The sequence below is a fragment of the Eriocheir sinensis genome, unplaced genomic scaffold (assembly GCF_024679095.1).
Source record: "Eriocheir sinensis breed Jianghai 21 unplaced genomic scaffold, ASM2467909v1 Scaffold398, whole genome shotgun sequence".
Taxonomy (NCBI): domain Eukaryota; kingdom Metazoa; phylum Arthropoda; class Malacostraca; order Decapoda; family Varunidae; genus Eriocheir; species Eriocheir sinensis.
In genome coordinates this window covers 127,501-154,794 of record NW_026111718.1, presented here as the reverse complement: position 1 = coordinate 154,794, position 27,294 = coordinate 127,501, and the positions used below count along the sequence as shown (strand labels likewise).

The following is a 27,294-nucleotide window of genomic DNA, read 5'->3' as shown; positions in this document are numbered from 1 at the left end:
GACCGTATTTTCCATGCAAAGGATAAGTAATTTCCTGCGAGTAAAACTTTTTCGCAAATATATAATAATTTCAAATGAGCATCATCCCTATGTATAGGGCTGAACTAGTGTGTGTGTGTGTGTATGTGTGTGTGTGTGTGTGTGTGTGTGTGTGTGTGTGTGTGAGAGAGAGAGAGAGAGAGAGAGAGATTTACATAGATTCTTAAACCTAAGTGATTTTACATTAATCAGAAGGCTCCAAAACATTGCATTTCTACTCTTGTTGAGTAGAGAGAGAGAGAGAGAGAGAGAGAGAGAGGACAGAGAGAACTACCAGTTGAGTCAGTGATTACTGCTACTTCATAGTAAAACGTCACATTGACGTCACGCCTTCAACGAGAGGCGGTGCGTACATGATGACGGCACGTAGCCTCGCTACCCGTGCCTGTATATTTTAGTGAAGTTTACCTTGAAGTTACTCTTACAAGTGCCGTAATCATTCACATTTGGCACCTAAGCCTATTTTTGCCAATTAGGTTGGGGTCTTAATCATCGTCTTTCAAAATACCATCCTTGTCCGACGCTTTGTTAAAATGTTATATTCGAAAAACTGTGTTTCATAGCGCCTGAAACACATAGTAGTGATCTACGAGAGTTATGGTCAATACATATTACACCGTCTAAAGATCACCCGTCCGCTCGTCCTCGATATGGAGGTAACTGGGTTAGCAAGGAAGATAAGCCGTGGTAAGCTGAAGGTCAAATTCGGCCGTCTCTCAACAAAGTCTCTAAAGAACAAGAATGAGGTCATCACCGAGGCAAACCACAAGCTAGCATTACCGGTACAGTAAAAACACTTTATATAATGCAAACTCCGTTTTTTACATCGGAATACTATGCTGCATTGTTGCTATGCACTGCGTTGCTGCCCAAAGAAAAATTCAGCTGTTGTGAGGTAATGTTTCACAGTGACATTAGTGAGAATATACTCTGGTTCATACATGTGTGTCCACTGCAGCTGAAAACGAGCTGAGCGCTAAATATATAACGAAGTGTTTCTTTGTCGTCATACTATTTCATTACATGAGAGTTACATTTAGATATCCAGTGCATCTTCCACCCACAACTATACCCTATTCTGCGTCGTACTGATTTGTCGCGGAATGTCTCCCTTAGTCAGGCAGAGCTGAAGTCTCAGCTTTGAGGTACAAACCTACGAGCCCCGATCAAACCACCCATGAATCTAAATCGTAGACTTGCTAGTGTCTGGGCGTGCATATGCGGGTTGTGCACTCCCAGACGTGTAGGGGCAGTGCAATGTGAATGTGTTGCAGCGTGCGTGCGGTGTGTATCGAATCACAAAATAAAACTACACCTCAAAAATTATTAGCAGACGGGTTTTTTTTTTCGATACATCAGTTCATAATAATTTGTAAAGACTGAATGCAGGTAATTCCACAGCATCATCTAGGATCAATTTCCATTTTTGTGTGTGTCATCGCGGTTTGAAAACCTTGGAGGCCGACGGAGCAGCCGCTACCACCGCGCCGCCGCCGTGACTCGACCGTCGTGTCTGTTGTGTTTTGTCCAGCACATAATGCTCTGAGGGCGCTTCATAATCACCCCTTAAATACTGCCTTGCATCTTCATGATAGTTTTTCCTAAGCATGCCGTGAAGGATGCTGAGCACCACTGCTCATGCTTACCCACACATGTGCTCGTACATCACTTCCTCGTACAAAGAAAAAACACCATAAATGTTTCTGCAGTGTAGTACATCGCGTAGAAGGTAGCCTTAAAAATCGTGACCTTACTCAGACGAAAAAATTATAAAGAAAAATTAAGCGTGTGAAACATCTCTTGAGGTCACGGAATACTGTTAAATATCCAGCCTTGGTTTTCCTTTTAACTTTGCGTTGCTGTTGAGCTACACTCGAGTAAGCACGGGAGAGGATGCTCCCCACCTGCCCGCCCCGACAGCCCTCCGCCCCTCCCGCAGCTGTGGCCTATGATCGGAAATGCCACGAGGGGCAGGAAGAGGATAGAGGGAGGAACAGAAGAAGTGGCCAGGAGAGATAAGAAAGAAAGAGCATGAGGGACTGAGTTAAAGGAGATACGTAAGGAGGTAGATAGAGGAGCGGAAGAAGGGCGGGCTGTGCGGTGGAAAGTAGCCTATACATGTCTATAATAGCAGGAAAGAGGGAGAGCGAGAAGAGGGTAGGGATAAGAATTGAGGGAAAGGGTGAGAAGACAGATATGGAGATAGAAAATAGAGAAGAAAAGAAACAAGAAAGAGTAGAAAGACAAACAGTATGTATATATAGGATGCGGCATCGCAGAAAATAGAGAAGAAAAGAAACAAGAAAGAGTAGAAAGACAAACAGTATGTATATATAGGATGCGGCATCGCGAAGGGAGAGATAATGTGAGGGAGCCTTGTTTGTGTCACGCTCTGCTGCTCGCGGTGGAGGGACACGCCAAACACACGCGCACCTGCTTCCGGTAACGTAGGGAGGGAGAAGAAGCCAGGGTTAGGTGAAGGGAGGGACGACTACTACGGGGTATTAAAGAGCGGGTGGTGAGCGAGATGGGGCACGAGGAGCCACGCTGTTCATTGACGGAGTGAAAAAGAAAGAAAATGACAGGACTAAGCAGTGACACCATTTCGGCACCATTGGTGGAAAAGAGCAGCTTGTTTTTCATGACTTAGATTTATGTAAAAGTCTTAAAGAAGCTGTAAACAGAGATCGTGAATGGCGGGGTATTCACAAGATTTCTTTAATGAAAATGTACATCCATGGCATTATTATTATTATTATTATTATTATTATTATTATTATTATTATTATTATTACTATTATTGTTATTATTATTATTGTTATTATTATTATTATTATTACTATCGTTATTGTTATTATTATGGTTATTATTATTTTTTTATCATTATTATTGCAGTATCATCATCATCATCATCATCATCATCGTCATCATCATCATCGTCATCATCATCATTATAACCATTATCATTAACATGGTATTCTAAATGCAGTCAACCGTAGCAGCGAACACTGGCGCCACACCCAGCGTAGTCTAACAGACATACGTGGGTATTCCTGGCGGCCAGGGTGAGCAGCCCGACACGTAAATAAACTCTCTCAACGTGACCCTGCCGAGAGGCGAAGTTCAGCCGAGGGAGTGTTATAGTGCGGGTGTCAGATCAGTAAACCGTGTGTTCTACAGGCTACAAGCGTCAGCTACACCCGCCGAGGAGACTCACAGCCCCGTGGGCACAGACACTGTGTATTGGTTCCATACATTTATCGTGACGGTCATGTGCCCCTCCGAGCTCTCGACAGTTGCCTAGCTGGCTGACGTCGAGCAGCGACTGTCACGATTCGTTTCCTGGTGTTTGTTGACTGTGGATTGTGCCAAATCTTCAAGATGGTGACCTTGGGATCATCAGAGCTTCCCGTTACCACCCCGCCTCCGTCCCCTCATCTCCTTCCACCCACACCACCCATGACACCGAAGACTGCTGTCATGGAGCAGGCGGCAGTGGTGGCAGAGCTCAAGGAGAGCTCAGACGAGAGTGAGGCGTGGGGTGGCGACGATCAACTAGTTACTGGACCCTTGCCAACACCAGCACAGGTAAGAGAGCGTGATCCACTCTGCGCTGACTTGCATTACATGGCAGGCTTTCCCTTATCGCTATTGATGCGGCAAATTGTGATTGGAAAGAAATTAATCCTTATGTGCTGAGGATAAAACATTTATAACGAAACGATTATTCCTGTAATGACAAAGGTGTGATGAGTAAAAGTTGCAAGTTATAATGAAAGAAAGAATTTTCACAATTATAAGACAAAGCTGCCTTTCCCCAAAGGGACATACGACTATAATACCATTTCAACTTTCAACTATACTGACTCTTGCAAATAATAAGAAAGCAAAAAGAAGAATATTACAAATCCTCCCCATTAGTTATCAGTTAGCTGCAAAGTTAAGCATCACCGCAAAGCTAAACTCTATCCCCAACACCAAAATATAAGAACAAAGACGCGATTTCATGCTGGAGGAAGCCGAAGCCTGAGGCAGCATAGCGTGGTGTGTGGATGAGCCCGGCCGCGCCAGCTCCGGTATCCTCTGGTTCCTGCTGGGTCTGTCGTCACAAAGCAAGACTCGGGGACACTCACATTTCGTAGGATTCCTATAAGGCAATAACATTCCTGTGAATTCATGAACACGAGAAGCAGGACACCCCTAAGAAAAGGCTCATCGATTTACGTTGCCCTCAAATAGTTCGCTGAAGTAATAATAAAAGCTTCCCATAAGACGACGAAGTAAAAGAAAAAAAATACTTATTCTTCATTATCTGCATCACGCAAACTAACGATCGATTTTCTGAGATGATTCTGAGATGATGTCGCTTATTCTGTGTGTGTGTGTGTGTGTGTGTGTGTGTGTGTGTGTGTGTCGACGTTCTGCATGGCATCAAGTAGCATACACGCTTCCTTGTCCCGTAACTAGTCAATTTAACACGGATCGTTAGATATAAATGCATAAGATATATCTGCAGTCGTAAGTCATAACTTCGTCACAATGTTTGCATTTAAAGTGATTAAATCAACAGCGGATTTCATAGTGACGCCCCTTCCCCACCACCGTTTTCTCTCTCTCTCTCTCTCTCTCTCTCTCTCTCTCTCTCTCTCTCTCTCTCTCTCTCTCTCTCTCTCTCTCTCTCTCTCTCTCTCTCTCTCTCTCTCTCTCTTCTACAGTAAGGCCTTCAGCCTCAACAACCGCCTGCAGACTCTCTGCGGAGAGCTTGACGTCGAATTGTTTAACGCCTGGAACGATTTCTACGGCCAGAGTAGACTTTTCCAAAGGGACGGCATACACCTGTCCCCCATCGGGGCAGCCAGATTTGGAAGGCTCCTCAACAACGCCGTACGTAACGCCCGAACAACAAAAAACGACTCTCAGCCACGTCCTTCCATCCCGCCCGTGTAAATAGACACCATACACCGCAACAGACTCGTAACATTGAACCCTCCAGTACCTCTATTACCAAGCTTCAAGATAACCTAAGAGTCCTTAGTTTCAATGCGAAAGCCTAAGAAACAAGTTTGATGAACTGCGATGTCTTGCTTTGACAGAAAACTTTGACGTAATTGCTATAACCGAAACATTTATTGACACCACTAATATTGATTTAAGTTCCGAATACAACATAGATGGCTACAGATTCTTCAACAATGATCGTGTAAACCGTAGAGGGGGTGGTGTCGCCCTTTTTGTCAAAAGCTACTTGCAACCTACTGACAAAACACCAAGAAACAGTAACGTTGAACATTTGTGCGTGCGAGTAAACATTGCAAAAGTCAATTTAAATATATCTGTCACTTACAGGCCTCCGGGGCAATCACTTGATGGCGATCTTGAAATGTACAGCGTCTTAAGGCAGTCACTTAATAACAGCGACTCACTGATACTAGGAGACTTTAACCTCCCCCATATCGACTGGGCGACACTGTCGGGTACAGAAGGTGAGTCCCATAGAATGATCGAATTTCTAGAGGAAAATTATCGAAGCCAAATGGTTTCTGAACCAACTCGACAAAATAACATACTTGACCTTGTTATAGCGACCCAAGATAACCTAGTCAGTAATGTCACGGTAGGAGAACACCTCGGTTCCTGCGATCATAAACTAGTGCGCGTTGACATTAGAGCTCAAACATCGGTGACTGAAAATAAAGTTAAGGTGCCAATTTCAAAAGAGCCAACTTCGTAGAAATCCGACGAAAACTAATAGATATGCAACTATCAGATGACGGCAATGCAGAGGACGCCTGGCTAAACTTTAAAAATCACTTACTCACTCAGCAGGACACATTTGTACCCTTGTGCGAGAAGCGAATTAACACTAATAAAAGTCCACCGTGGTTTAATAGCGAAATTAAACACTCAGTCAAGGAGAGAAAATTGTCTTACAGGTTAAAGAAAGACCAAAGTACGCCCGAAAACATTAGACTTTACAATGATGCAAGGCGACGAGTAAAAGATTAGTGCATCAGGCAAAGCGTAGATATGAAGAAAATATTGCAGCCAACTGTAAAAATAATCCGAAATCCTTCTTCAGTTACATAAACAACAGAAAGGCGATCAGAAGTGGAATTGGACCTTTAACAAACAGCGACGGTGCACTAGTGACTGACAGCCAACACGTTGCAAACCTATTAAATAATTACTTTTCCTCGGTGTTTAATAATAACAGTCCTCCCACCACCACCACCAACACCAGTACTAATGTAAATCCCGAGCATGCATTGTCTAACTTTGAAATAAAACCCGATGAAGTCCTTAAAGCCCTCAAATCACTTAAAACAAATAAAAGTCCTGGACCTGATAAAGTATATCCAACTCTGCTGAAAGAAACAAAGAGCGAAATACTCTACTCCCTCACAACCGTATTCAATATGTACTTGAGACAAGGCATTGTCGCTGCTGATTGGAAAAAGGCTAACGTGACACCGATTTTAAGAAAGGAGACAAATAAGTACCAGGTAATTACAGGCCCATTAGTCTAACTTCGGTTGTAGGTAAGCTACTTGAGGGCATAATTAGAGACAAAATTGTGAGTTACCCTGAAAGCCACTCATTAATTGGGGACTCACAACATGGCTTCCGAAACAAAAGATCCTGCCTATCAAATCTATTAACCTTTTATAACGACCTCTTCACTGTTTATGACGAAACCAAATCACTGGACGTAGTCTATCTTGATTTCCAGAAAGCGTTTGATAAAGTCCCGCATCATAAATTACTTTACAAATTAAAGCAAATAGGTATTGACGGTCAGGTAAACCAATGGATCGCGAATTGGTTGAGCAACAGACAACAAAGAGTAGTGATTGACGGATTTAACTCAAAGTGGGCGCCGGTCACTAGTGGCGTCCCTCAGGGCTCGGTTCTTGGCCCAGTGCTCTTCATTATCTACATCAACGACGTGGATGTTGGACTCAATAACCGCATTAGTAAATTTGCAGACGACACAAAGATTGGTAACTCGGTTCTCACTGACGAAGACAGGCAAAGCTTCCAAGAGGATTTGCACAAAATTTCAGCTTGGTCGGATAGATGGGAGATGCCCTTTAACGTAGACAAGTGCCAGGTCCTTCAAGTTGGAACGAGGAATAAGAAGTTTGATTACGAAATGCGCGGCGTTAAACTCAAAAGCGTTCAATGCGTCAAGGACTTGGGGGTCAAAATCGCGTCAAACCTCAAATTCTCACAGCAATGCATCGATGCAGCAAATAAAGCGAACAGAATGTTGGGCTTCATTAAAAGAAACTTTTTATTTAAGAATAAAGATGTAATACTCCCGCTCTACAACAGTTTAGTCAGACCCCACTTGGAATATGCGGTACAGTTTTGGTCTCCCCACCATGCAAAGGATATTGCTAAATTAGAAGGTGTTCAGCGTCGGGCAACGAAAATTATCCCTTCCTTGCGCAACAAATCCTACGAAGAAAGGCTTTCTACCCTTAACATGTTCTCTCTTGAGAAACGTCGCCTCCGAGGAAAACTGATCGAATGTTTTAAAATACTTAATGGTTTCACGAATGTAGACAGATCAACATTGTTTATGATCGATGACACTTTGCGCACGAGGAACAATGGCGTAAAACTCAGATGTAGACAAGTAAATTCAGACTGCACCAAATTTTTCTTCACCAACGTTGTAGTGCGAGAATGGAATAAGCTCCCATCATCAGTGGTCCAGTGTAACACGATTGACTCCTTCAAAAATAAGCTCGACCGTCACTTCCTTCAACTTAATATCAACTAGAGTAGAAATGCAACGTTTTGGAGTCTTCTGATTAATGTAAAATCACTTAGGTTTACGGACAGACCACCAAGTCTGGACCATGGGGTCTGTGTGGTCTGATTTTCTATGTAAATCTATGTAAATCTCTCTCTCCTTCCCTCCGTCACACACACACACACACACACACACACACACACACACACTATTGATCCGCCAGTGTCATGGACAGCGTCCTGCGCACGAGTATCCCTCCGCGCAGTCCCTCCGCTCAGGTGTTACGGCGGTGAAACAATGAAACGAAGGCGAGTACTGCTGTTCTGGCCGCCATGAGGATGGAGAGGTAAAATAGCGTGATGATGTTAAGTAAAAAATACATACATGGAGATTGAAGTAACTTTTTTTTTCTGTGATTGTTTCTGGATCAAAAGAAAATATGTAGTACCATCATTTCACAGTAAATGAGACAGCTCAAGGGTAAAATTGAAAAATAATTGAAAAAATGCTATGACTTCCGTTTGAAATTAATGTTTCCTTGAATTGCATTTACCCAGACGCATCCAAACAATGCTATTCATCGTTAGCATGGAAGTGCGAGTAACTTAAATTATCATGTGCAAAAGCCATGTTTTTTACAAGCTCTCTAATCGTTTCATTTTCCTGAGTGCCTTCTGTCCCAGTCATGACTCTTCAGTTGTGTCGGCGCATGGCACCGTGACTCAACGCAGGCCTGCCTAGCACGCCCAGTTCTCGTCTGGGAGCGGCCGGCGGAGGGAGGTATTGAGCCGCTTCGCGTGCCTGCCGCCGCGTGAATGGGGACCTGTGTCTCGCGTAAAAAAAAGACTTCAAAGAGTGAACTCAAGTCGAGTAAGCAGTCGTGTTTCGATGGCGTGGTTGATGGTCGGGAGTGTCCCGCCGGTGAGGACAGTGACTCCCGTTTCGATAAATGTATCCCATTGCAAAATGAACAGGAAGAAGAAGTCTCCGATCCTCTCGACGTTATTATCAAGTCAGTGGAGGTAAAATGTTGATTGAACTTCAGTATACAGTGACTACTAGCAATCTATCACACACACACACACACACACACACACACACACACACACATACACACACACACTCATCCCCCGGCACCCTCTCCAGTCACGCACACGGCTCCTCGATCCTTCGCCTCCGTGAGCCAGTGCGGGGCAAGGAAAAATCACAGGACGATCATTTGTTTCTTCCTTCAGACGAGTTGCACTTACACCCTCTGGCACTGTTATAACTTTTACTATCCATTGGCACGACCCCACCGACCATCCTTGGCATGCTTGGCAGCTTGTCCCATCGACCATTCCAACATGCAGCATGCAACAGTTGGAACTCGGACCTCTGTCCTCGGTGCGCAACCGTCTACGTTATGTTTGATATTGTTGTGCTAATGTATTTGCCTATTATTATCATTATTATTATTATTATTATTATTATTATTATTATTATTATTATTATTATTATTATTATTATTATTATTATTATTATTATTATTATTGTAATTTTTATTATTATCATTATTATTATTATTATTATTATTATTATTATTATTATTATTATTATTATTATTACCATTATTATTATTATTATTATTATTATTATTATTATTATTATTATTATTATTACTATTGGGTGACAGGAGGAGGAAGGAAACACTGGTGTGTTTATTCCCGATTAGTTTCGCTTTCACTTCTTCAGGTGAACTGAGGTGGCTCAAGTGTCATCCCGCTATGTAGGACACATGAGACGCCTCAATCGCTGATCAGAGGCAACGTCGGAGGTCAGGTCACGCCCTTCTGCCCATCTTCCACCAGTTAGCATTATCATTATTATTACTTTGGCACTAATTTTCGCGAGATAATAAGCTGAAGACCTTCAGAAAGATATAATTGTCAGTGCCTTATCAGCCGTAATCAGGGAGAAATTATGCACACGAACGCACGCACGCACGCGAATTATGGAATGTTCATAGAAGTGATAAAGGTGCACACTCTCGCCTGGCCTCGCGAGCACCCAGACAGCCGCTTTGTAACTGATCGCTGCAGTATTAAGTGTGAAAAAGAATTTTTACCATTTGTGATGTTTCAGGTAAGACCTATGCATGGGAACACTGTGTGTGTGTGTGTGTGTGTGTGTGTGTGTGTGTGTGTGTGTGTGTGTGTGTGTGTGTGTGTGTGTGTGTATAATAATAATAATAATAATAATAAAATAATAATAATAATAATAACAGGTTTATTAAGGTATAGCAGCCGTTGGGCTGAAAATATACAAATGGTAAATACATTAAACTAATATTCAGAGACACGCCAGTCCTCGTCGACAGACCGACTTGGTCGGCTAGATTTCGATCGCCGATAGAGTCGGTCCGGCCGTATTTTAAGACACCATCGCTCCTCACATCAACTATTTCTAAAGGTCAAAGAGGGGATCAATCTGCTTTTCATGAGTGTTTTTTAAGGTTCATGGCACAGAAGAAGGTTCAAACTACCACCAGGGTCATACAACTACCCCTGGAAAGGCCTACAGCTCCTACGAAAGCCAGGTCAAATATGTGAACTTGGGCGACGAAATGTTTTAAAATACGACCCTTAGGCCCGTGCTCCCTCGTGCAGGGGGGAGCGATCTTTTCCCTCTTAACGGGCCGTCTTCGGACAAACTAATAGAGACAAAAAGGAGAGGGAGGGTAGTGTGAAGGAGGCAGAGAGAGGATGGCGGCGAGGTGCTAATCTACACCGCGGCCCTTTGGGTTAACAGGGCTATCACTGCTGGGCATTGTTTATCATCCGCACTATCACCGGCACTGCCCTTCCTTTGAATCGGTCGATTCGCGGCGCACTGGAGGGGGTAAGTTTATTGTGGTGTCTGGTGAAGCGGGTGGGGGGTGGCGCGTCGGGTGGCAGGAGGTGGCGGTGGCGAGGATGGTGAAGCAAGGTGATGCCGAATTTTCTGAGGGCGTCCTGGTGCCTGTCAGAGAGCCTCTGGAGACTCAGGGTGGTCAGGACATTGTTGTAGGTGTGGTAATCAGGGCCTAAAATGATCCTGAATGCCTTCTTCTGAACCTTCTCAAGCTGCTGTTGTTGGGTGATGGTAAAGGATGATGACCACGCCGGGGAGGCAGACATGCGTATTGGCAGTATAAATGATGTGTATATACTGCATAGCTCGTCAGCCGGTGCCCCCAGCGCCCTGAGTCTACGCAGCATGTACAGCTTGTAGGAGGCTGCTCTGACGGTGTTGGAGACGTGGAACTTCCAGTTGAGCTGGTTGTCCACAGAGATGCCGAGTAGTTTGGTGGACTGGGCAACCTGGAGGTGGTGTAAGCCAATTGACAGCTGCGGAGGTGGCACATCTCTTTTGAAGGTGCAGACGTGCATCACCACGGTCTTGGTGTGGTTGATTGTGGCACTGTTGTCCACCGTCCATGCCTGAATATAGGACCAATTTTGGTGCCTTGCAGGACGCCACACGTCAGCTGTAGAGGGGAGGAGACAGGGCCCTGGGAGCGAACTATTTACTGGCGTGCGCTGAGGAAATCAGACAGCCACGAGACGAGATTAGGGTGAAGCCCCAGCTCATGGCCTTAGTAATGACAACAGTGTGGTCTACAAGGTCAAATGCTCTCCTGAAGTCGACAAAAGCAAGGGCAAGGGAGGTGTCTCGTTTGTCAGGTGGCTGTGTATGAAATCTAGAAAGCTGACCAGGCAATGGGTGGTGGAGGAACGCTCCATGTTGCCAAATTGTTGGATGTCTATGAGGCTACTAATATCATCATAAACCCAGTTAAAAATGAAGTCTTCACAAATGAGGCTGGGGACGGGAGTGATGGCGACTGGCCTGAGGTCGTTTAGGGACTGGGGATGGGAGTGACGTAGGAAATTTTCCAGTCGCTTGGGCAAGTGTTTTGTTCAAGTGAAGTATTTATTATGGAGGAGGCTTTGACAGATACCCGCGAAATGGGTATTTATCTCCTCGGCCGCTCGGTCAGGTGGTGAATGTGAAGTGCAAGGGAAGGAGGGTGAGTGTTTGCCGAGTCCATAAAAAGACCTGACCTTGTGATACCACTGTCTGTTGTTGGCCTATTTAAGATGGTGTATTTGATCTGGATAATAGTTCGCTCTGGCAGCTTTGATCTCCCTGATGACTCTGTTCCTGAGCTGTCTGTAGCAGGCAGGGTCTGTGTTGTGGGACCTGTTTCTCTGCGAGATGAGCCTCTTGACGGTGGGGTAGATCCAGGGGGCGTTAGACGGATAAACTGGGAACGTCTTGCCGGGGAAGATGTGGTAGGCGCTGGTAGTTGTGTGGTGGTACTGCTCCCATTTGTGGTTGACGTCTGGCTCATTTGTCACTTCAATCCAGGGGTGTTGCGTAATCCACTGCCCGAACCGCCTGATTGCCGAGTCAGTCAGAGGCCTGTATGACCTGGCGGAGGATGTGTGTGTGTGTGTGTGTGTGTGTGTGTGTGTGTGTGTGTGTGTGTGTGTGTGTGTGTGTGTGTCTAGGTACTGCATGCACACACACACACACACACACCCACAGACCCAGTACTCATACACTCCGAAAACCGGATCGCGATTCAAGGGCCGCACAAGAGCAGGATTTAAAGTTCTCCCGGTGTTTGTTTTTGTACCCACACGTGTGTGTGTGTGTGTGTGTGTGTGTGTGTGTGTGTGTGTGTGTGTGTGTGTGTGTGTGTGTGTGTGTGTGTGTATGCTTGCTTTGAAGGGCTTCCTTGTTTTCCGCTGCCCCTCCGGAACGTTTCACACAGAACCATCCTCTATCCCGACGCCTGATGCTTCCTGGCTGTTCCGCGGACACAATGACAGCACACATGAACAGGCTGTGAGGGTGTTGGCTAAAAATATGTTTCAGAACGTTTCTTCTCTGACCACCTCCGTGACATTTATTTGATTTTCCTTGTAACTCAGGGGGAGAGGATACCTTTCTGCGTGGTCAGAGCACTTATCCATTCGTCGTCGTCGTCGCCGAGCCAGACCACAATACTGTGGCTTCGCTGCAGAGGTGAAACAGGAGACGTTACCAAAAACAGGCCTATAACGTCAGGATAAACCTTGGCCAACCATCACTGCCTCTTAGAACCTTAGAGGACTGTGGGTTCGCACACTGAAAATGGAAGATCAATTTCTTTGTTTTCCATACTGCAAAACAGCCTTTTCTGATCTACGTAGCTATGCTCCTCATCCATACGACGAAACCTTATGATTATAACTAATTATCTCTATTTCCATACTTCCTGTCTCCCCCATCTCTCTCTCTCTCTCTCTCTCTCTCTCTCTCTCTCTCTCTCTCTCTCTCTCTCTCTCTCTCTCTCTCTCTCTCTCTCTCTCTCTCTCTCTCTCTCTCTCTCTCTCGGTAGTCGGTCCCCCAACAGTTTTATGCGTGAGTCAGTAATTACTTCCTGCGTGCGTCCTTGGGTGGAGATTTTTGTTACCTTGCCGTAGAAAGACTTGACAAAATCGCGGTGAGGTCAGATTTGTTGCTCTTTATGTGCGCGTTTTGCATGCGAGATAATGAGCACGTGCTGCTGGCGAGGATAATGGCTGAACTTTTTCCATCGAGGTTTTCTTCACGTGTTTCTGTTAATTATGTCCCAGAATTACCATGCCTCTGCAATTACGCATTTTACGTGTGCGCACATCCGTCCATTACACGCCCATCCGCGAAAATATTCAGAATACAGAGGAGACGAACCTGGAGTGGACGGTATCTCAGTGTAAAGTGCCGTCTGTCACCCAAGAAAGTAAATCCTTTTCCAGGCCTTGAAATATTTCGGAAACCTTAGAGACACGATAATTACATTCAGCACCAGCGCTCACCCTCTCCAGCGTCATACCGTGCTTGATAATTCATAGGGCCCGCTGTTCGAGCAGCAAATAAAAAAGAAAACGAGACTTGCTTTGGGGGTGACTTTGAAATTCCACAGAGAGGTTACCATGATCCCTCGTTTCGATACAACCCGGGCCCTTATTTTCAAACGCTTGGGGCTCTCGTCACGACTATTTTCAAAGGCTCCAGATATGATTAACCGAGTTCTCATGACTGTTTTCTTTATGTTCATGGTGCAGAAGTCTCGTCAACTATCACTAGGCCCCTGACCCGTCCGCTTCGATTGACACGGATTTGGCCTTCCCTGGTAGCCTGATAACATATAGTTCCAGGTCTTTCTCTGCCTCTGTGGTGGATAGTGGAGTGTTTCCCATGTGGTATTGGTGTGCTGGATATCCCCTCCCATGGTGCAGGACTTTACATTTTTCTTCATTGAATTGTAACAGCCACTTTTCGCTCCATTCCATTAGCGTGGTGAGGTATGACCGTAGGAAATCCACATTCAAGGGGTTAAAAATACCCATGAAAACGCCCAGAACCTCTACGAAAGCCTTAGCAAATGTGGATGTGTAAGACCCGAAATGTGTGAGAATCCGAACGCAGATCTCATCCTTGCCTGAATCTTCCCGCCGTGTCCCTCGCCAACTCCTCATCAAGCAGTAGTTTGCCCTTCAGTCCGGCTTCCCTGACAGACCCCTGAGGATAATTAGTATAAGGTGGATGGCCTAAGGCGCCCTAAGCAACGGTCTTCATCGGCGGTATGATCCAACATGACAACCACTCAATTCCAAGCTGGTTCCTCATTTTGTTGTTGTTGTTGTTGTTGTTGTTGTTGGTTCAGTTTTCCCAAAGCCACTGTTTCTTATTCAGAGCATATTTCTCTCTCTCTCTCTCTCTCTCTCTCTCTCTCTCTCTCTCTCTCTCTCTCTCTCTCTCTCTCTCTCTCTCTCTCTCTCTCTCTCTCTCTCTCTCAAATAGTACCTAACAGTACAGTACACATAAATTTATCCACGTTCCTGTCGGCGGTGACCACGGGCGCCGATAATTAAATGAACCTCTTTTTGCTGAAGTAAAACCGGGCTCCACACAGACTTAACGAGGTCAATATTCTCAGATGCTTTTGCCTCTCATATCATTTAATTCTGAAAGCCGGAAAGGAGATCAAGCAGGTTCTAATGTAATTATTTAGGTTCAAGGTACACAAAAATGGTCAAACTACCAGAAAGGACATAAAACTACCCCTGGCAATGTTCAGAACTCCTACGAAAGCCTTATCAAATATGTGTACTTGGGCGCCGAAATGTTTAGGAATGAGGCACTTATTGGCCCCACGCAGTCACTTGAGCCACGGGAGACAACATACCATCGCGGACGAAGACCTCTTTGTATTCGTCGCGACGCACTGACGATAGCATCCTATTATCACCACTATCTTATCACCCTAGAGTCTAGACGGTGAGGAGTTAGTGGACTGGTATCATGTAAAAAGTTATCGTTTCTTGTGTTAGAAATTAAAGTCGAGCGGATCAGGTATAGCAAGGGTACTTTACCATGTGCATCGTGTTGCTTGCTTCCTTCGCTGTATGTTGTATGTAAACGTACGCTGATTTCCTGTTTTTTTTTTTTAACAAGAAAACGTTGGTTGTCAAGTGAGGTGAAGATTCCCACTGTGAACCGAACCAGGCGAGTGGTGCCGGGAAGCTAAGGCATTGACGCTCATCCGGGCCCGTAATGTCATGCGGTGAGTGAGCAGCGTTGTCGAGTGCACGTACCCTCACACAACGATGCCACTGGTGGGCGGGTCACGGGGTAGGTGCTGGGGTAACTACTGAAACGGTGACCTGTAATGACGGATCAGCGCCTAGTTGACTTTTTTATACTACACACACACACACACACACACTCACACACACACACATACACAGACACACACACACACACACACACACACACACACACACACACACACACACACACACACACACACACACACACACACACATTCACCCCCCTCACACACACACAGACACACACACACTTGCACGCTCAACTGCACGCACTAAAAAAATATTAATAGAATTAATTAAGTACAAGTCTTCTAAAGTAGACTTATGCTCCTCTCCCACATAGCCGATTTCACACTACGATGGTCTACGATGCTCCGAAATGTGAGCATCGGCGTCAAAAGTATAGCCATCGGCATAGGATTACGCTGCTTGCACGAATAATCCCTTATGTCGGTCGACGGGGGTCGGCCGACGTCGGCCGACAGCGGAGCATCGGCGACGACCGCCGATTTTTTTGGAATGTTCAAAATAATCGGCCGACGCTGGCCGACAGCTCGATACCCACGATGGCAGCGTACGACGTCGTGCGATGTCGGCCGATGTCGGGGGGGGGACGTGCGATGGCTCCAAGACGTCGGCCGACATAATCCTCATAGTCGGCCGACGGTTTAAATCGCGCGCGCTTGCCAGCGACAGATGCCCGAGGCTGCCCGCTGCCCCGTAGTATACCGCGCGCCCGTCGGCTGACGACACTACGCTCCATCGCCCCTGTCTGCTCGCCGGTCTCCTCGCGTCCACTCACGCTACCTGCTTCGCCCATCACCACCTTCACCGCCTTCCTCAGCCGCCCAAGGGTCCTTCCTCCTGCCTGTACCTATCTCAAGTTACAGGGTAGACACACCTACACCGTTGTGCCGTGTCACCATGGGCCACCGGTTTATGTATATACCACCTCCACCCACGGTAAGTGCACGACTTGCGCTCGACGTCGTTGTGGTGTCGTGCGCCCTTCGAGCGACAGTCGTGCGATATTCGAAAGGCCATCGTTCATGTCGGGCTGTCATCGAGTACGTCGTACGCTGCCGTACTGACATATGCGCCGACATGTCGGCCGATGTCATGCGATGTCGTGCGATGTCGTGCGGCCAAGCCTCGATGCCCGCTCGACAGTCGTCGTTGTATGCGATATAGTCGTGCGTAGACGTGCGATCCTCCCTCGCCATGTCGTTGTGACCCATTTTCGGTCTGAAATCGCACGATGACACACTACGGTCCACGACAGCCAACGCCGATTTTGAGGGATGGGCCATCGTGGACCATCGTAGTGCGAAATCGGCTATGTGGGAGAGGACCCTTACTTACCTCTTATCTATTTTCATCTTTTCTCAACAAATGATGTGTGACTCTCGTTGGGGTTGAAAGATGAGTAAATATCATCAACGCAGACAGACATGAAAAGGAAAAACATTAAATGACACGCGCAGAATAAGTGACATCGACGCGTCACTAGATTTTGAAGTCCCATAAACGATATTCACTGTTTTTCTTGAAGACTACATGGACTTACGAACGTATAGAGAAAGGAGCTTGAAACTATTTTATCACGTGACCGGAAAGAAGGATAGCACTACGGACAGCGCTTACCAGCCAGTCACTTGGGAGGCGTCTGCCACTGCGAACAGTGGGCGTCCTGTGCTCTGTTTCTCTATACTCAGTTTTGTGAGCTATTAGGCATCACATCAGATCACAGAAGCGATGGAAGACTGTACGAAAACAGTATAATTCTGCCTTTAATTGCAATGTCTCCATTATAATGTCTGTGAGACGGTGGTGATATAAGTACTTATAGAGGAAGAAAATCCCTGAAAAAGCGACCTGACGACCACCATGCAGGAAGTTATCATCTCACAGGAGCTGCAGCAGGCCAGGTCTGCTGTGTTCGGCGGCTACCGAAGGAGACGACACGATACACCTTCCGACCCTGAGGTACTGAATCATGTGTTCTTCAGACGCCCCAGCAGAAGGCACTCCAGGCGCCATGCCAAGTGTGTCATACACCAAAGAGAAAATTCTACTTTCTTCATAACTAACGGGAAAGATAACAATTATTTCCAATTCAACTTCAGTGAACTGACAACATTTGACGATGACATAGACAAGAGGTTAAGTGACACTATCAGCAGTGGATTTTATGAAGACAGCGAGAGAGGCAGCATCAGCAGCAGGAACAGCAGCAGTTCCAGCAGTAATCATAGCATCAGCAGCATAGTTTCTGGACGGCAATGGGGCTTTCAGGTAATATAATCCTCAATTGTCAACATTAGGATTTGCTTTGCTTTGCGTCTCCCTTTGCTGTCACGCTGTTACGTGCCTCATGTTCGTATCTGTTGTCACAAGAACAACTGGGCGTGAAATAAGTCCCATGCCAAACACATGGAAGTGAAATATCTCCATTATCAAGGGCGGATCCAGCCTTGAGTTTTGGGGGGGGCCAACTGTTCATCGACGACGGACTGTACACATGGAATTAAGTCACATCGGATTGCATTGTGCTTTTCAGGGGCATAACTCAAGAATTAGATCCAGAATACTTTTGGTCTTTATTAAGCATATATAACATATAAGAATCACAATAATCACATCGTAATATTTAAAAACATTGCTTTCATCAGCCTTGACCTTTTTTAATCTTGACAACCCCGTCTTCTTGCCTCCATATGTAACACATTCACATTCAGTTTCGTAAAGAGTTATTTTATGAGCGTCAAACCTGCGTAATATGTAGCCTAATGAGTGTATATATGCCATAATTGTACTGTGCTTATGGAAGCTTTTTTCTGCATGTAATAAAAAAAAACATTTATTTTCGGAAGAAGGTATTTTTTATGAGAGTCAAACATACGAAATATGTAGCCTAATATGAATAATCGAGCTGGTAGGAAAGGATGCCTACGTACTGTGTGATGGCGCGGGGCGAGGCAGGAGACCAAGGCCCAGGTCAACAGCACCCGCACGAACAAGTGCGCTCGGCTTGGCCGAAAATGGTACCTCTTCCCAACATCATATCTCTGCCGTGGTTCAACCTAGACACTTCCAATATCTTTCATCATGAGGAGCAGAGGAGGAAGGATTGGCGATGAGATAGCAGTAAAAACTATTATGTTTTCGTTTGAAATTACCACACAGGGCATTGGTGAACAACACCTATTTTTCCAAAAATTTGCAGTATCGCTCGCGCGCTGGGAGAGTGACAATAGACCCCTAGCCCGAGGTTTATGGGCTAAAGATTCGACAGCGCACGCCCTGAGTAAATTCTATATTTAGAAGTCCTTGCTGAAGCTCAACCTTGGTATTTTCCCTAATCGCTGATTGGCCGAAGAGGCCTTCCTTCTCAGCGCTTAATTCCGATTCGCTTGTGCATTGAGGCCATAGAATTGGATTTTGTTTTATGTAGTAGAGCGATGCAGTATCGACTATCGAGTTCTACATGATATGTATATGATTGAGGGAGGCTGACAGTATCTGTAACGAATTTCTTTGGGGGGGGCCAAAACATACTCTCAGAGCGTTTGGGGGGGGCCATGGCCCCGTGGCCCCCCCCCTGGATCCGCCTATGTCTCCATAAACTTAAATATCGCAATTAAAATTTCAGTGAACAACACAACGACGTCAAGAGTTGTCTGGCGTGGTTCTCATGGATAAGCTTTATGGTTCAGTCATATAATAAATCATCTTTCTTGAAGTAGACCATCGCTGTAGCCCCTTTAAAACTCAGGTTTGAATATTAACACATTAAGATTGCTTAGTTCAGTGGTTTTCAACTGGAGGTCCATGGACCACTGGTGGACCATGGTGACTTTCTGGGTGGTCCACAAGATGTCCAATGAATTTGGTAGTAAATTGGAAAATGATTGTACATAATTTTAGATGAAAATTCAGTACGAACACTCTAATGAAAATAAATAATTGGCCATTCATTTTATATTATTTTTATTTAAGAAATATATTGGCAATTATTAAGTTGTAGCTGCTGAGTAGCATTTCGAGTCACTTTCAATTTCTAAATTTAATTTATTCTAATTTGAATATCCAAGATTCACTGTGCGAGTAGGGGTGACGAGCCATCTACCATATTCCTTGCAGCTGCCGCGTGCCCACATATAACACTCGAAAAATGGTTTCTATTTTTTTATATAATTTCCAGAAATTCTGTTTTGAAGAATTATATTTCAAAATAAAATGCTTGTTGTGTGTGCTTGATTTATCCTAACTCAAAAATGAAATGGTCCACGACATTTTTTTATTGGGTTGGTGGTCCGTGGTCTTTAACGAGTTGAGAACCATTGGCTTAGTTAAAAAAAATATAGACAGAGCACTAAATCGCGCTGTATGAGTTATGTAACAAAAGTCCAACCCAACCCATTCATAGAGCTGCGTGAGGTGTGGGGAGTTAGGGCTGCAGTCCGTGCGACGGCTCGGCGAGGGACGTCGGGTTAAGATGAGCTTGAACACGGCCTGATATTACCGAACACTTCAAAGCAGAGAAAAAATAACACATTTAGTACCACCACCACCATTACTAGAAGAAAAGAAGTTTTTTTTTTTTTATTGATGATATAAAAAACAATATTTACGGTAGTGATTATGGTGAAGATAAAGAGGATGAGGATGATGATAACAGCTTCCGCAACAACAATGATAATAATAATAATAATAATAATAACAATAATAATAATAATAATAATAATAGTAATAATAATAATAAATGCAACAACAACAACAACAACAACAACAACAACAGCAGCAAAACCGAGACATCAGACCCCGGCAGCGCAGTTCCTGTCTTGCTGCTCAACCTTGACTCACCCTGTCACCACGATCGCCCTGTCCTGCCTAACCCTACCAGCCTCCCTGCCTCTTACTCCATGCTTCAAACTCCTACAAACCTCGATCTGATTCCAATACATGCTCAAAACCCATGCCAACAACCCATGCTTATAACCTCCGCCATTAATCACTCCCGCTAAAATGTGCCACTTTCCCCTGCCACTAATCCCAGCTGAGAACCCCTGCTGTTTGCTCAGTTTAACCAAGGCCATCTCCCCTCTAGATGACCTTGGTTTAAGCCCCCTGCCGATGACCTCTGCTGTACAGTACTGTTTAGTTTCTGTTTCAATTGTCCTTACTCGTACACGGCTTTCAGAGCAGCTTGTTTATTCCCTTAGATCACATTCTTATATTTGGATGCAGCGAATAATCACCTAAAAAATGTTGTCTAAATATGTGTTTCTTTTCTGTATCTCAAGAATGGTGGAGATTACAACAATGAAAGGCCGCCTACTGACACTTAAATGTTAGCGGTAAATTCATTCAAACGGAATACTTGTCATTTAGGAGGTTATCATTTATCTTTTTCAGCTGCCACTCCAGTGAGAGGGCTTTCATGAAAAAAAAATAACTCGAGGAAATACGCACGAGAGAGAGAGCGTGGGGGTTATTTTGTACGAGTTAACTGACTCTAGGAATAAAATTAAAAAAAAAATCCCTTTCTCTATATCTGTCTCCCGAGCACAAACGTTTCGAGGCGGGGTTTACCGGGCTGGGGTTATCTGAGGGTCAAGAGGAAACGCTGTGCTTCAATGTTTGCTCTCTTGACCATAACCTTCGTAAATAAGTTACACCGAAAACAAAAGATAACGAAACATCAAAAGAAGTAAACGTTTTGGACAGAGATTAGAAAACTTTTAGTATTTTTAATTAAAGACTGCCACAAGTTATTTACTAATATGCACACACGGACGAACGAACACACACACACACACACACACACACACACACACAGAGAGAGAGAGAGAGAGAGAGAGAGAGAGAGAGAGAGAGAGAGAGACTGAGACAGAGCGGATGTGACAATCTGAGACAGGCTCGTGCCGGCAGCTCGGGAGAGAGGAGCCGAGGAGCGTGAGGAGGAATGAGGGAATGACGGGGTGGTGCACAGTGATTGCAATGCCCGTACACGGCAAGGCGGAATGACGGTGAGGAAGAGGACCGGTGCGGCATTTCCAGACAGTGTAGAGGGAAATAAACTTGGGAGGGTTGGGGAAGAGACCTGCCGGGTTTTGCAAGCTGGAAAAATTTGTGGTGGTGCGTGATACTTTACCAGGCTGCAGAAAAACGGGAAATCCCAGAGAACATGTAGTATAACGGGTTTCTCTCTCTCTCTCTCTCTCTCTCTCTCTCTCTCTCTCTCTCTCTCTCTCTCTCTCTCTCTCTCTCTTCATTTTTTGTGTGTGTAGTGAGAGATAGATAGATAGACAGAGAGAGAGAGAGAGAGAGAGAGAGAGAGAGAGAGAGAGAGAAAATATCTGCATCCTGAGGCATCCCATCGACCCCTGTGCCGCTGGTCTAATGCGCCTCTCCCTCCCCTACAGACGGAGGAGCTGCTGACGGACGTGCTGTATTCAGTGCACTCCCTGATGGGCGGCACGGTGACGGGCGTGTGGAAGGTGGGCGGAGAGAGTGACCTCGGCGGCCCGTCCACACGCGGCGAGGTGCACATGGAGCAGGTGGTGCAGCTGCTGCAGGCGGCCTTTCAGGTCAGCCAGGAGACGATAGACCGACTCCGCGCTGACGTGCGGAGCAGACCGGTGAGTGAAGGCTCGGCAAGGTAATGAGGAGCCCATATATTGGACAGAGTTTAGAGATGAAATAAAACTTCGATGCAATACTGCTCAGAGATCCAATTTACAAATAACTTATACATTAATCTGCAGTGGCATTTCTACTTTTTTTCAATCACAAGCCCTGACGTCGCTGACACTATCTGTTCCCCCTTTCACTAGCCACCGGAAGTCAACCTTCAGCTGAGCATAAAGGAGGCCAAAGACCTACGCCCAAAGACCGTCAAAGGTGAGATTATATGCGACAGTCAATCCTGTAACTGGGCTGCGCTTGTCATTCTCTGGCACGCACGCCTCACCTCTACCCATAACACTATATAGGTTATAGTGGTCGCCTGAACCGCACAGACAAGCAGGAACTTTTTACAATAATGTAATTGTTATAATACTTGAGAAATATATTTGCTTTCACGATTGTATCCGCTATTATAAACAATCCGTCTGCCCTCAGGAACGACCAACCCGTACGTGATAGTGATAGTGCCCAGCGGCAACGCCTCCCACAGGACCAGGCTCGAGAAAGACACACTCTGGCCAAAATGGAATCAAGACTTTACTTTGTGAGTTGTCTTGCTGTCCTGACTATTGTTTCTTGATCTGCTGTGTCTTACTGATCACATTCTTGGTCAAGATTGACAATTATAATATCTTATTTTCATGTTTTGAATTTCAGACCCATATCCAATTTCCAAAAGGAGTATCTGCGGCTGGAGGTTTGGTAAGCAATACTCTCATTTTTTCGTTTTGTCAAAGTACAATGAAAATTACACTTTGAACTGTATGAGGAAATACGCACGTTGGTTGTGTTTTTGAAGTAGGTTTATGACGTCGACTGTCTTTAGGCACGAGCACGACCCCGTCAAGATGCGGCACGCGCTGACGGCGGTGCGGGACATCAAGGGCATGAGCCGCCTGGTCCGGGGCACCACCGCTCAGGTGCAACAGCAGACATCACATCTGCTCGGCCAAGTCGTCGTCAATGTTAAGGTGAGAAGCTGCTTGCATGAAGTTGTGACTTTTCGCATTGTGTGTGTGTGAGTGTGTGTGTGTGTGTGTGTGTGTTTGTGTGTGCGTGTGTGCATGCGTGCGCGCGCCCGTGTGCTTCGTCAGATAAATGATCCATGTTGATAGATAAAAGTGATACGACACCTAATCAAAAACAATTTTCAGGACCTGAGTGAACGAGGGGCTGACGGATGGTTCATGCTGGAAAAGAACGAAGAACGCTCCAAGGAACGCGGGAGCATCCACCTCGCAGGCACCGTTACTTCGAAGGCTCCACTGGAGAACAAAAGTCGTCAGTCGTACGACGCCCTGCTGGTCCGCCTCGTGCACCACCAGCTCACCGCGACCAACAACAACAACGAGGTGGGAAATAAAGCCCCTTCATCGCTAATTATCAATGCTACAAAATAAACCTACAATGATACCTACAAAATAAAGCTTATCGTGCTTTAATGCTTGTTATTAAAAGGGTAATCAATATGCGTACTCTGAACAATATTGTGCTGCACTTGTCCAGTGGAAGCAAGGAATTCTTGAAGCTGTTTGAGTAACAAGGAAAGGAAAGTCACTTTGCTTAAATAATCCCTTGGGAAAATGTCTCTATTAGTAGCGTCCGACCACTGACGTGTTCATCTTGTCTCACGTGTGTTTCATCTCCAACAGGACAGCGAATGGTTGAGGCCTTGGGACGGCCACCTAAGTGGTCCGGGAGCAGCGTCCTTGGCACAATACGCCATCATGCTTGACCTAAGCGACGCCGCCATCCAGCTGGCGTGGTGGAAAGTGTGCAGCCCTGTTCCCAGGGCAGATGGTGAATGGATTTTCTCCCGGCTGCGGAGTGTCCAGGCGGCGATGTCCAAGAATCTGTACCAGGAAGAGGAGATGCTCGAGCTGCGACTCTCCTTCGCCAGGTTCGTGCGTGATCACAAAGAGCGGCTCAAGGACCTGCACAAAGCCTTCCCGCCCTCTTCAGGCATCATTGCCAGGCGACAACTCTCGTTCACACTCAAGTAAGTGTATCTGAGATGGAGGTGACTACAAAGAGAGAATTAAATACCTATGTATGGTATATATTATTTTCCCTTTCCCCGCATTCTCTTACTCTATTTATAAATACGGCAAACTTCAAGAAAAGACCGATGTCAAGCATATCAAAAAAGTATATCATGGAAGGAAAATCACATGTAAAAAGTTGAACTTTACAACAAACAATCTTTCTTTTCGCTCCACTGAACGAATACCTTTCCTTCTGCAGAACTTTCCAGTGCATGCAGAACCACGCAGGCACCAGGGCGTTGCTGGACATGGAGGGCCTCCCACACCTGCATGAGATGGTCACCTCCTGCCTGGCCACGCACGCTAAAAACTGGTAAGGAAAGCTCTTTGTCCCGGCCACTTCTTTACTCGCCTCAGGAGTGTGGTGGGTGCGGCAAGGAGAGCAGAGTATTCCGCCGGATCACCACCATCAGTGAACCGTATACTTGATATGTCACTGCCACCATAGTAACATACCAGAAATGATGCATGAGCACTCTCCGTCACCTGATGCAGGCTATCATCCCCCTTCCCCATCATTGGCTTTTTTTCTGGAATTTATATTTTCCCTGTTATTGTGATTTAAACATGAAGTAAACTTCGCTATGATAGCAAAAAGGTGCAAGTTAGATTATTATTATTAGGTGTCAGATGATGAAAAATATTTATAAAAGAGGACCGAAGGAGTGACTGTTAGCTGGAAATGACAGGAGAAAATAAAACGTTAAGAGAAACCCTTGTGATTGGCAGGTGGACGGAGGCCATCGACGAGCTGCGGGACGTGCGGACCACCGACGAGCAGATCTCCCACGTGATCAACATCCTCAAGAAGACCCATACCTTCCTCTCCATCGCTGCCAACACCTACAATGCCATCTTCATGAAGTAAGAACTCAGCAGTGTTTTATTTTTATTCTGAATTTCATTCACTCCAAATAAATAAAAAATCAACATGGAGGTGAACCGTTTAATAGTGATTCAAGTATATGTTGCTCGTAAACTTATGCTAAGACACCATAAGATCAATGCAACACAGTTCGACCGCACCAGAGGAACAGTTAAGGTAACATTACGTATCGCATGTGTGTAGACTCAACTTGTGTTTCTTGTCCACAGGGAGATGAACATTCCCTACATGCAGACCACCTACTTGATGGTGAGTAAAAAGATGAACCCGTGCGTCAGGCCACTAGTCATGAACATCTACAATCGTTTGCCAGCACGAGGCAACTACGATGAGGAGGAGACGGAGGAGTGCGAGTACAGCTTGGGAGTGGGCACCTCTCTCTGGGAACTCTACATGAACCTCGGCCGCCTCCACCAGTGAGTAAATGTTGTGTGGGCATCAGTAAGAGGGGAAGGGGGGAACTAAAATTGGTACCCTTACGGAATGCATATATGTCCTGAGAAGTTTCCAGCACCGTTCACCTGCTTCTCCCTGGGTAGGTTGGGCGAAACCCTGCCGGATGAGGCCCGCGCTGAGTCTGGAGTGAGGGAGTACCACCGCTGGTTCTCGCGGGGCGTCCTGCGGTGGCTGGAGTTGGCCCTCTGCCGGGCTCGAAGCATGATCAAAAGAGCCGTGGAGCTAGACACACTGGAGCCCCAAGATAACTACTGTAAATTCAGTTCCTCGGCCTCTGACACACTCGGTGTCTTCAATGAGGTGAGTATTACGCCTCTTCTTTGTGTGCCTTCCAAAGTTAAACATTGAGTCAAATGATATATATAATAAAATCATGAAACTGCATAAAATCCAACATTATTGTCGTAATTTAGATGTAATAGATCATGGTTCGTTACTCGACAGGTCAAGATCTGGTGGCAGAAGCTGGCCTGGCCTGATCCCGAGAACAGCGCCGTGGTGCTCACCAAGATCCTGGAAGACATCTGTTCCTGTGTGATCTCTTACTCCAATCTTATTCAGGCGAAGGTAGAGGGGATCTTCAAAGAGCAGGAGAACATAACGCGCGTCTTTATCACCGAGCAGGTAAATCGCTTGGGTGATTAGCTAACCCAACCACTTCGGGTACCTTCTCTCATAGTCTGCCCTCAAAGCACAGGGAGGGGGAGTTCCATATGGCCCCCCTAAGTCATCCAATAACTCAGTTTTTTCTTTATAATTAATTTGCTACCATTCAGTCAGTTCCTATCATAGTTTTCAAAAAGTGTATCAGTCTGAGATATTCATCTAAGGGTTTTCTCATGTATTTGGTGCCTACGTCAACTCATTTTAAAGGCATTTTGTAAACAGACAGACAGTCGAACAAACGAAAGCAAACACACTGATAACGGCGAAAACTTTATCTCCCTCAATAATGAATGATGGCGGCCATCTTCAAAATAAAATATTGATCATTATGCCAGGCGATAAGTTCTTTGGAACACGCTGTTTAATTAATTATTATTATGCTCATATGTAATTAATCAATTTGGCATTCCCTCCCCAGATCTGCGTCGGTTTGAACAACATCGAGCGGGTGAGGATGGAAATGGTTAACCTGCCAACCCAGTTCGGCTTCCAAGAACTGCTCCTGAAAATCCGGGCGGTAGGCAGCGGTGACTCTGCCGCCGCCCAGCTTGAGGCCACCGTGGACAGACTCATCGTCAACGCCGTGGAGAACATGGAGGGGAAAGTCAACGAGTTCATCAACACTGTGTTGGAAAAGGTGAGCTCGCCTACCTCTTTCATCTCAGTCCCAAAAAGATAACTGTTCATTTCATCCCTATACTGATACGCACACTGTGTAATATACTAGAAATTAAAATGCAAACCGACAATTTCCCGGACAGCAATATATGAGTAGTACATACGTGGACATCCAAAGTGTGCTGAGTATTATGGTATTTCAAGTGGTTTTACTTAAGTTGCTTTTCAAACTAACCAAAATATAATACTGGAGCCTCCGCGTCACACGCCTACCCCTCCACAGATGAAACCGACACTGGAGCGGGCGGTGAACGAGGCGTGTGAGGCGCAGAGCAGCCGACCGCTCCTGGCCCAGGTGCTGGACCCCTCGCTGGAGCTCACCCTCGACCGATTCAACGCCTCCAACTTCAACCGGTTCCTGTGGCGTGTGTGGGAGGTGGTCGTGGAGATCTTCGACGCCAC

General features: G+C 45.6%; 1 protein-coding gene across 6 annotated transcripts in view; it reads left to right on the top strand.

The window, feature by feature from the left end:
* The window catches only part of LOC126992081 (protein unc-13 homolog 4B-like), a 47,062-nt gene that overhangs the window by 16,558 nt on the left and 3,210 nt on the right, over window positions 1–27,294 (top strand). For 2 of the 6 annotated variants that reach the window (XM_050850758.1, XM_050850759.1), the window contains 14 exons: window positions 21,897–22,112; window positions 22,308–22,374; window positions 22,597–22,705; window positions 22,819–22,863; window positions 22,988–23,132; window positions 23,316–23,513; window positions 23,814–24,160; window positions 24,406–24,519; window positions 24,936–25,070; window positions 25,302–25,508; window positions 25,632–25,848; window positions 25,993–26,172; window positions 26,633–26,851; window positions 27,116–27,294. The exon at window positions 27,116–27,294 is cut by the window's right edge and continues 19 nt beyond it. In XM_050850758.1, coding sequence (XP_050706715.1) covers window positions 21,897–22,112; window positions 22,308–22,374; window positions 22,597–22,705; window positions 22,819–22,863; window positions 22,988–23,132; window positions 23,316–23,513; window positions 23,814–24,160; window positions 24,406–24,519; window positions 24,936–25,070; window positions 25,302–25,508; window positions 25,632–25,848; window positions 25,993–26,172; window positions 26,633–26,851; window positions 27,116–27,294 — 2,378 coding nt within the window. Of the gene's footprint in view, window positions 1–3,028; window positions 3,628–8,601; window positions 8,824–16,167; window positions 16,432–17,123; window positions 17,455–21,896; window positions 22,113–22,307; window positions 22,375–22,596; window positions 22,706–22,818; window positions 22,864–22,987; window positions 23,133–23,315; window positions 23,514–23,813; window positions 24,161–24,405; window positions 24,520–24,935; window positions 25,071–25,301; window positions 25,509–25,631; window positions 25,849–25,992; window positions 26,173–26,632; window positions 26,852–27,115 lie in introns of those variants that run through there. The other 4 variants (XM_050850760.1, XM_050850761.1, XM_050850763.1 and 1 more) reach the window with 4 other exon arrangements.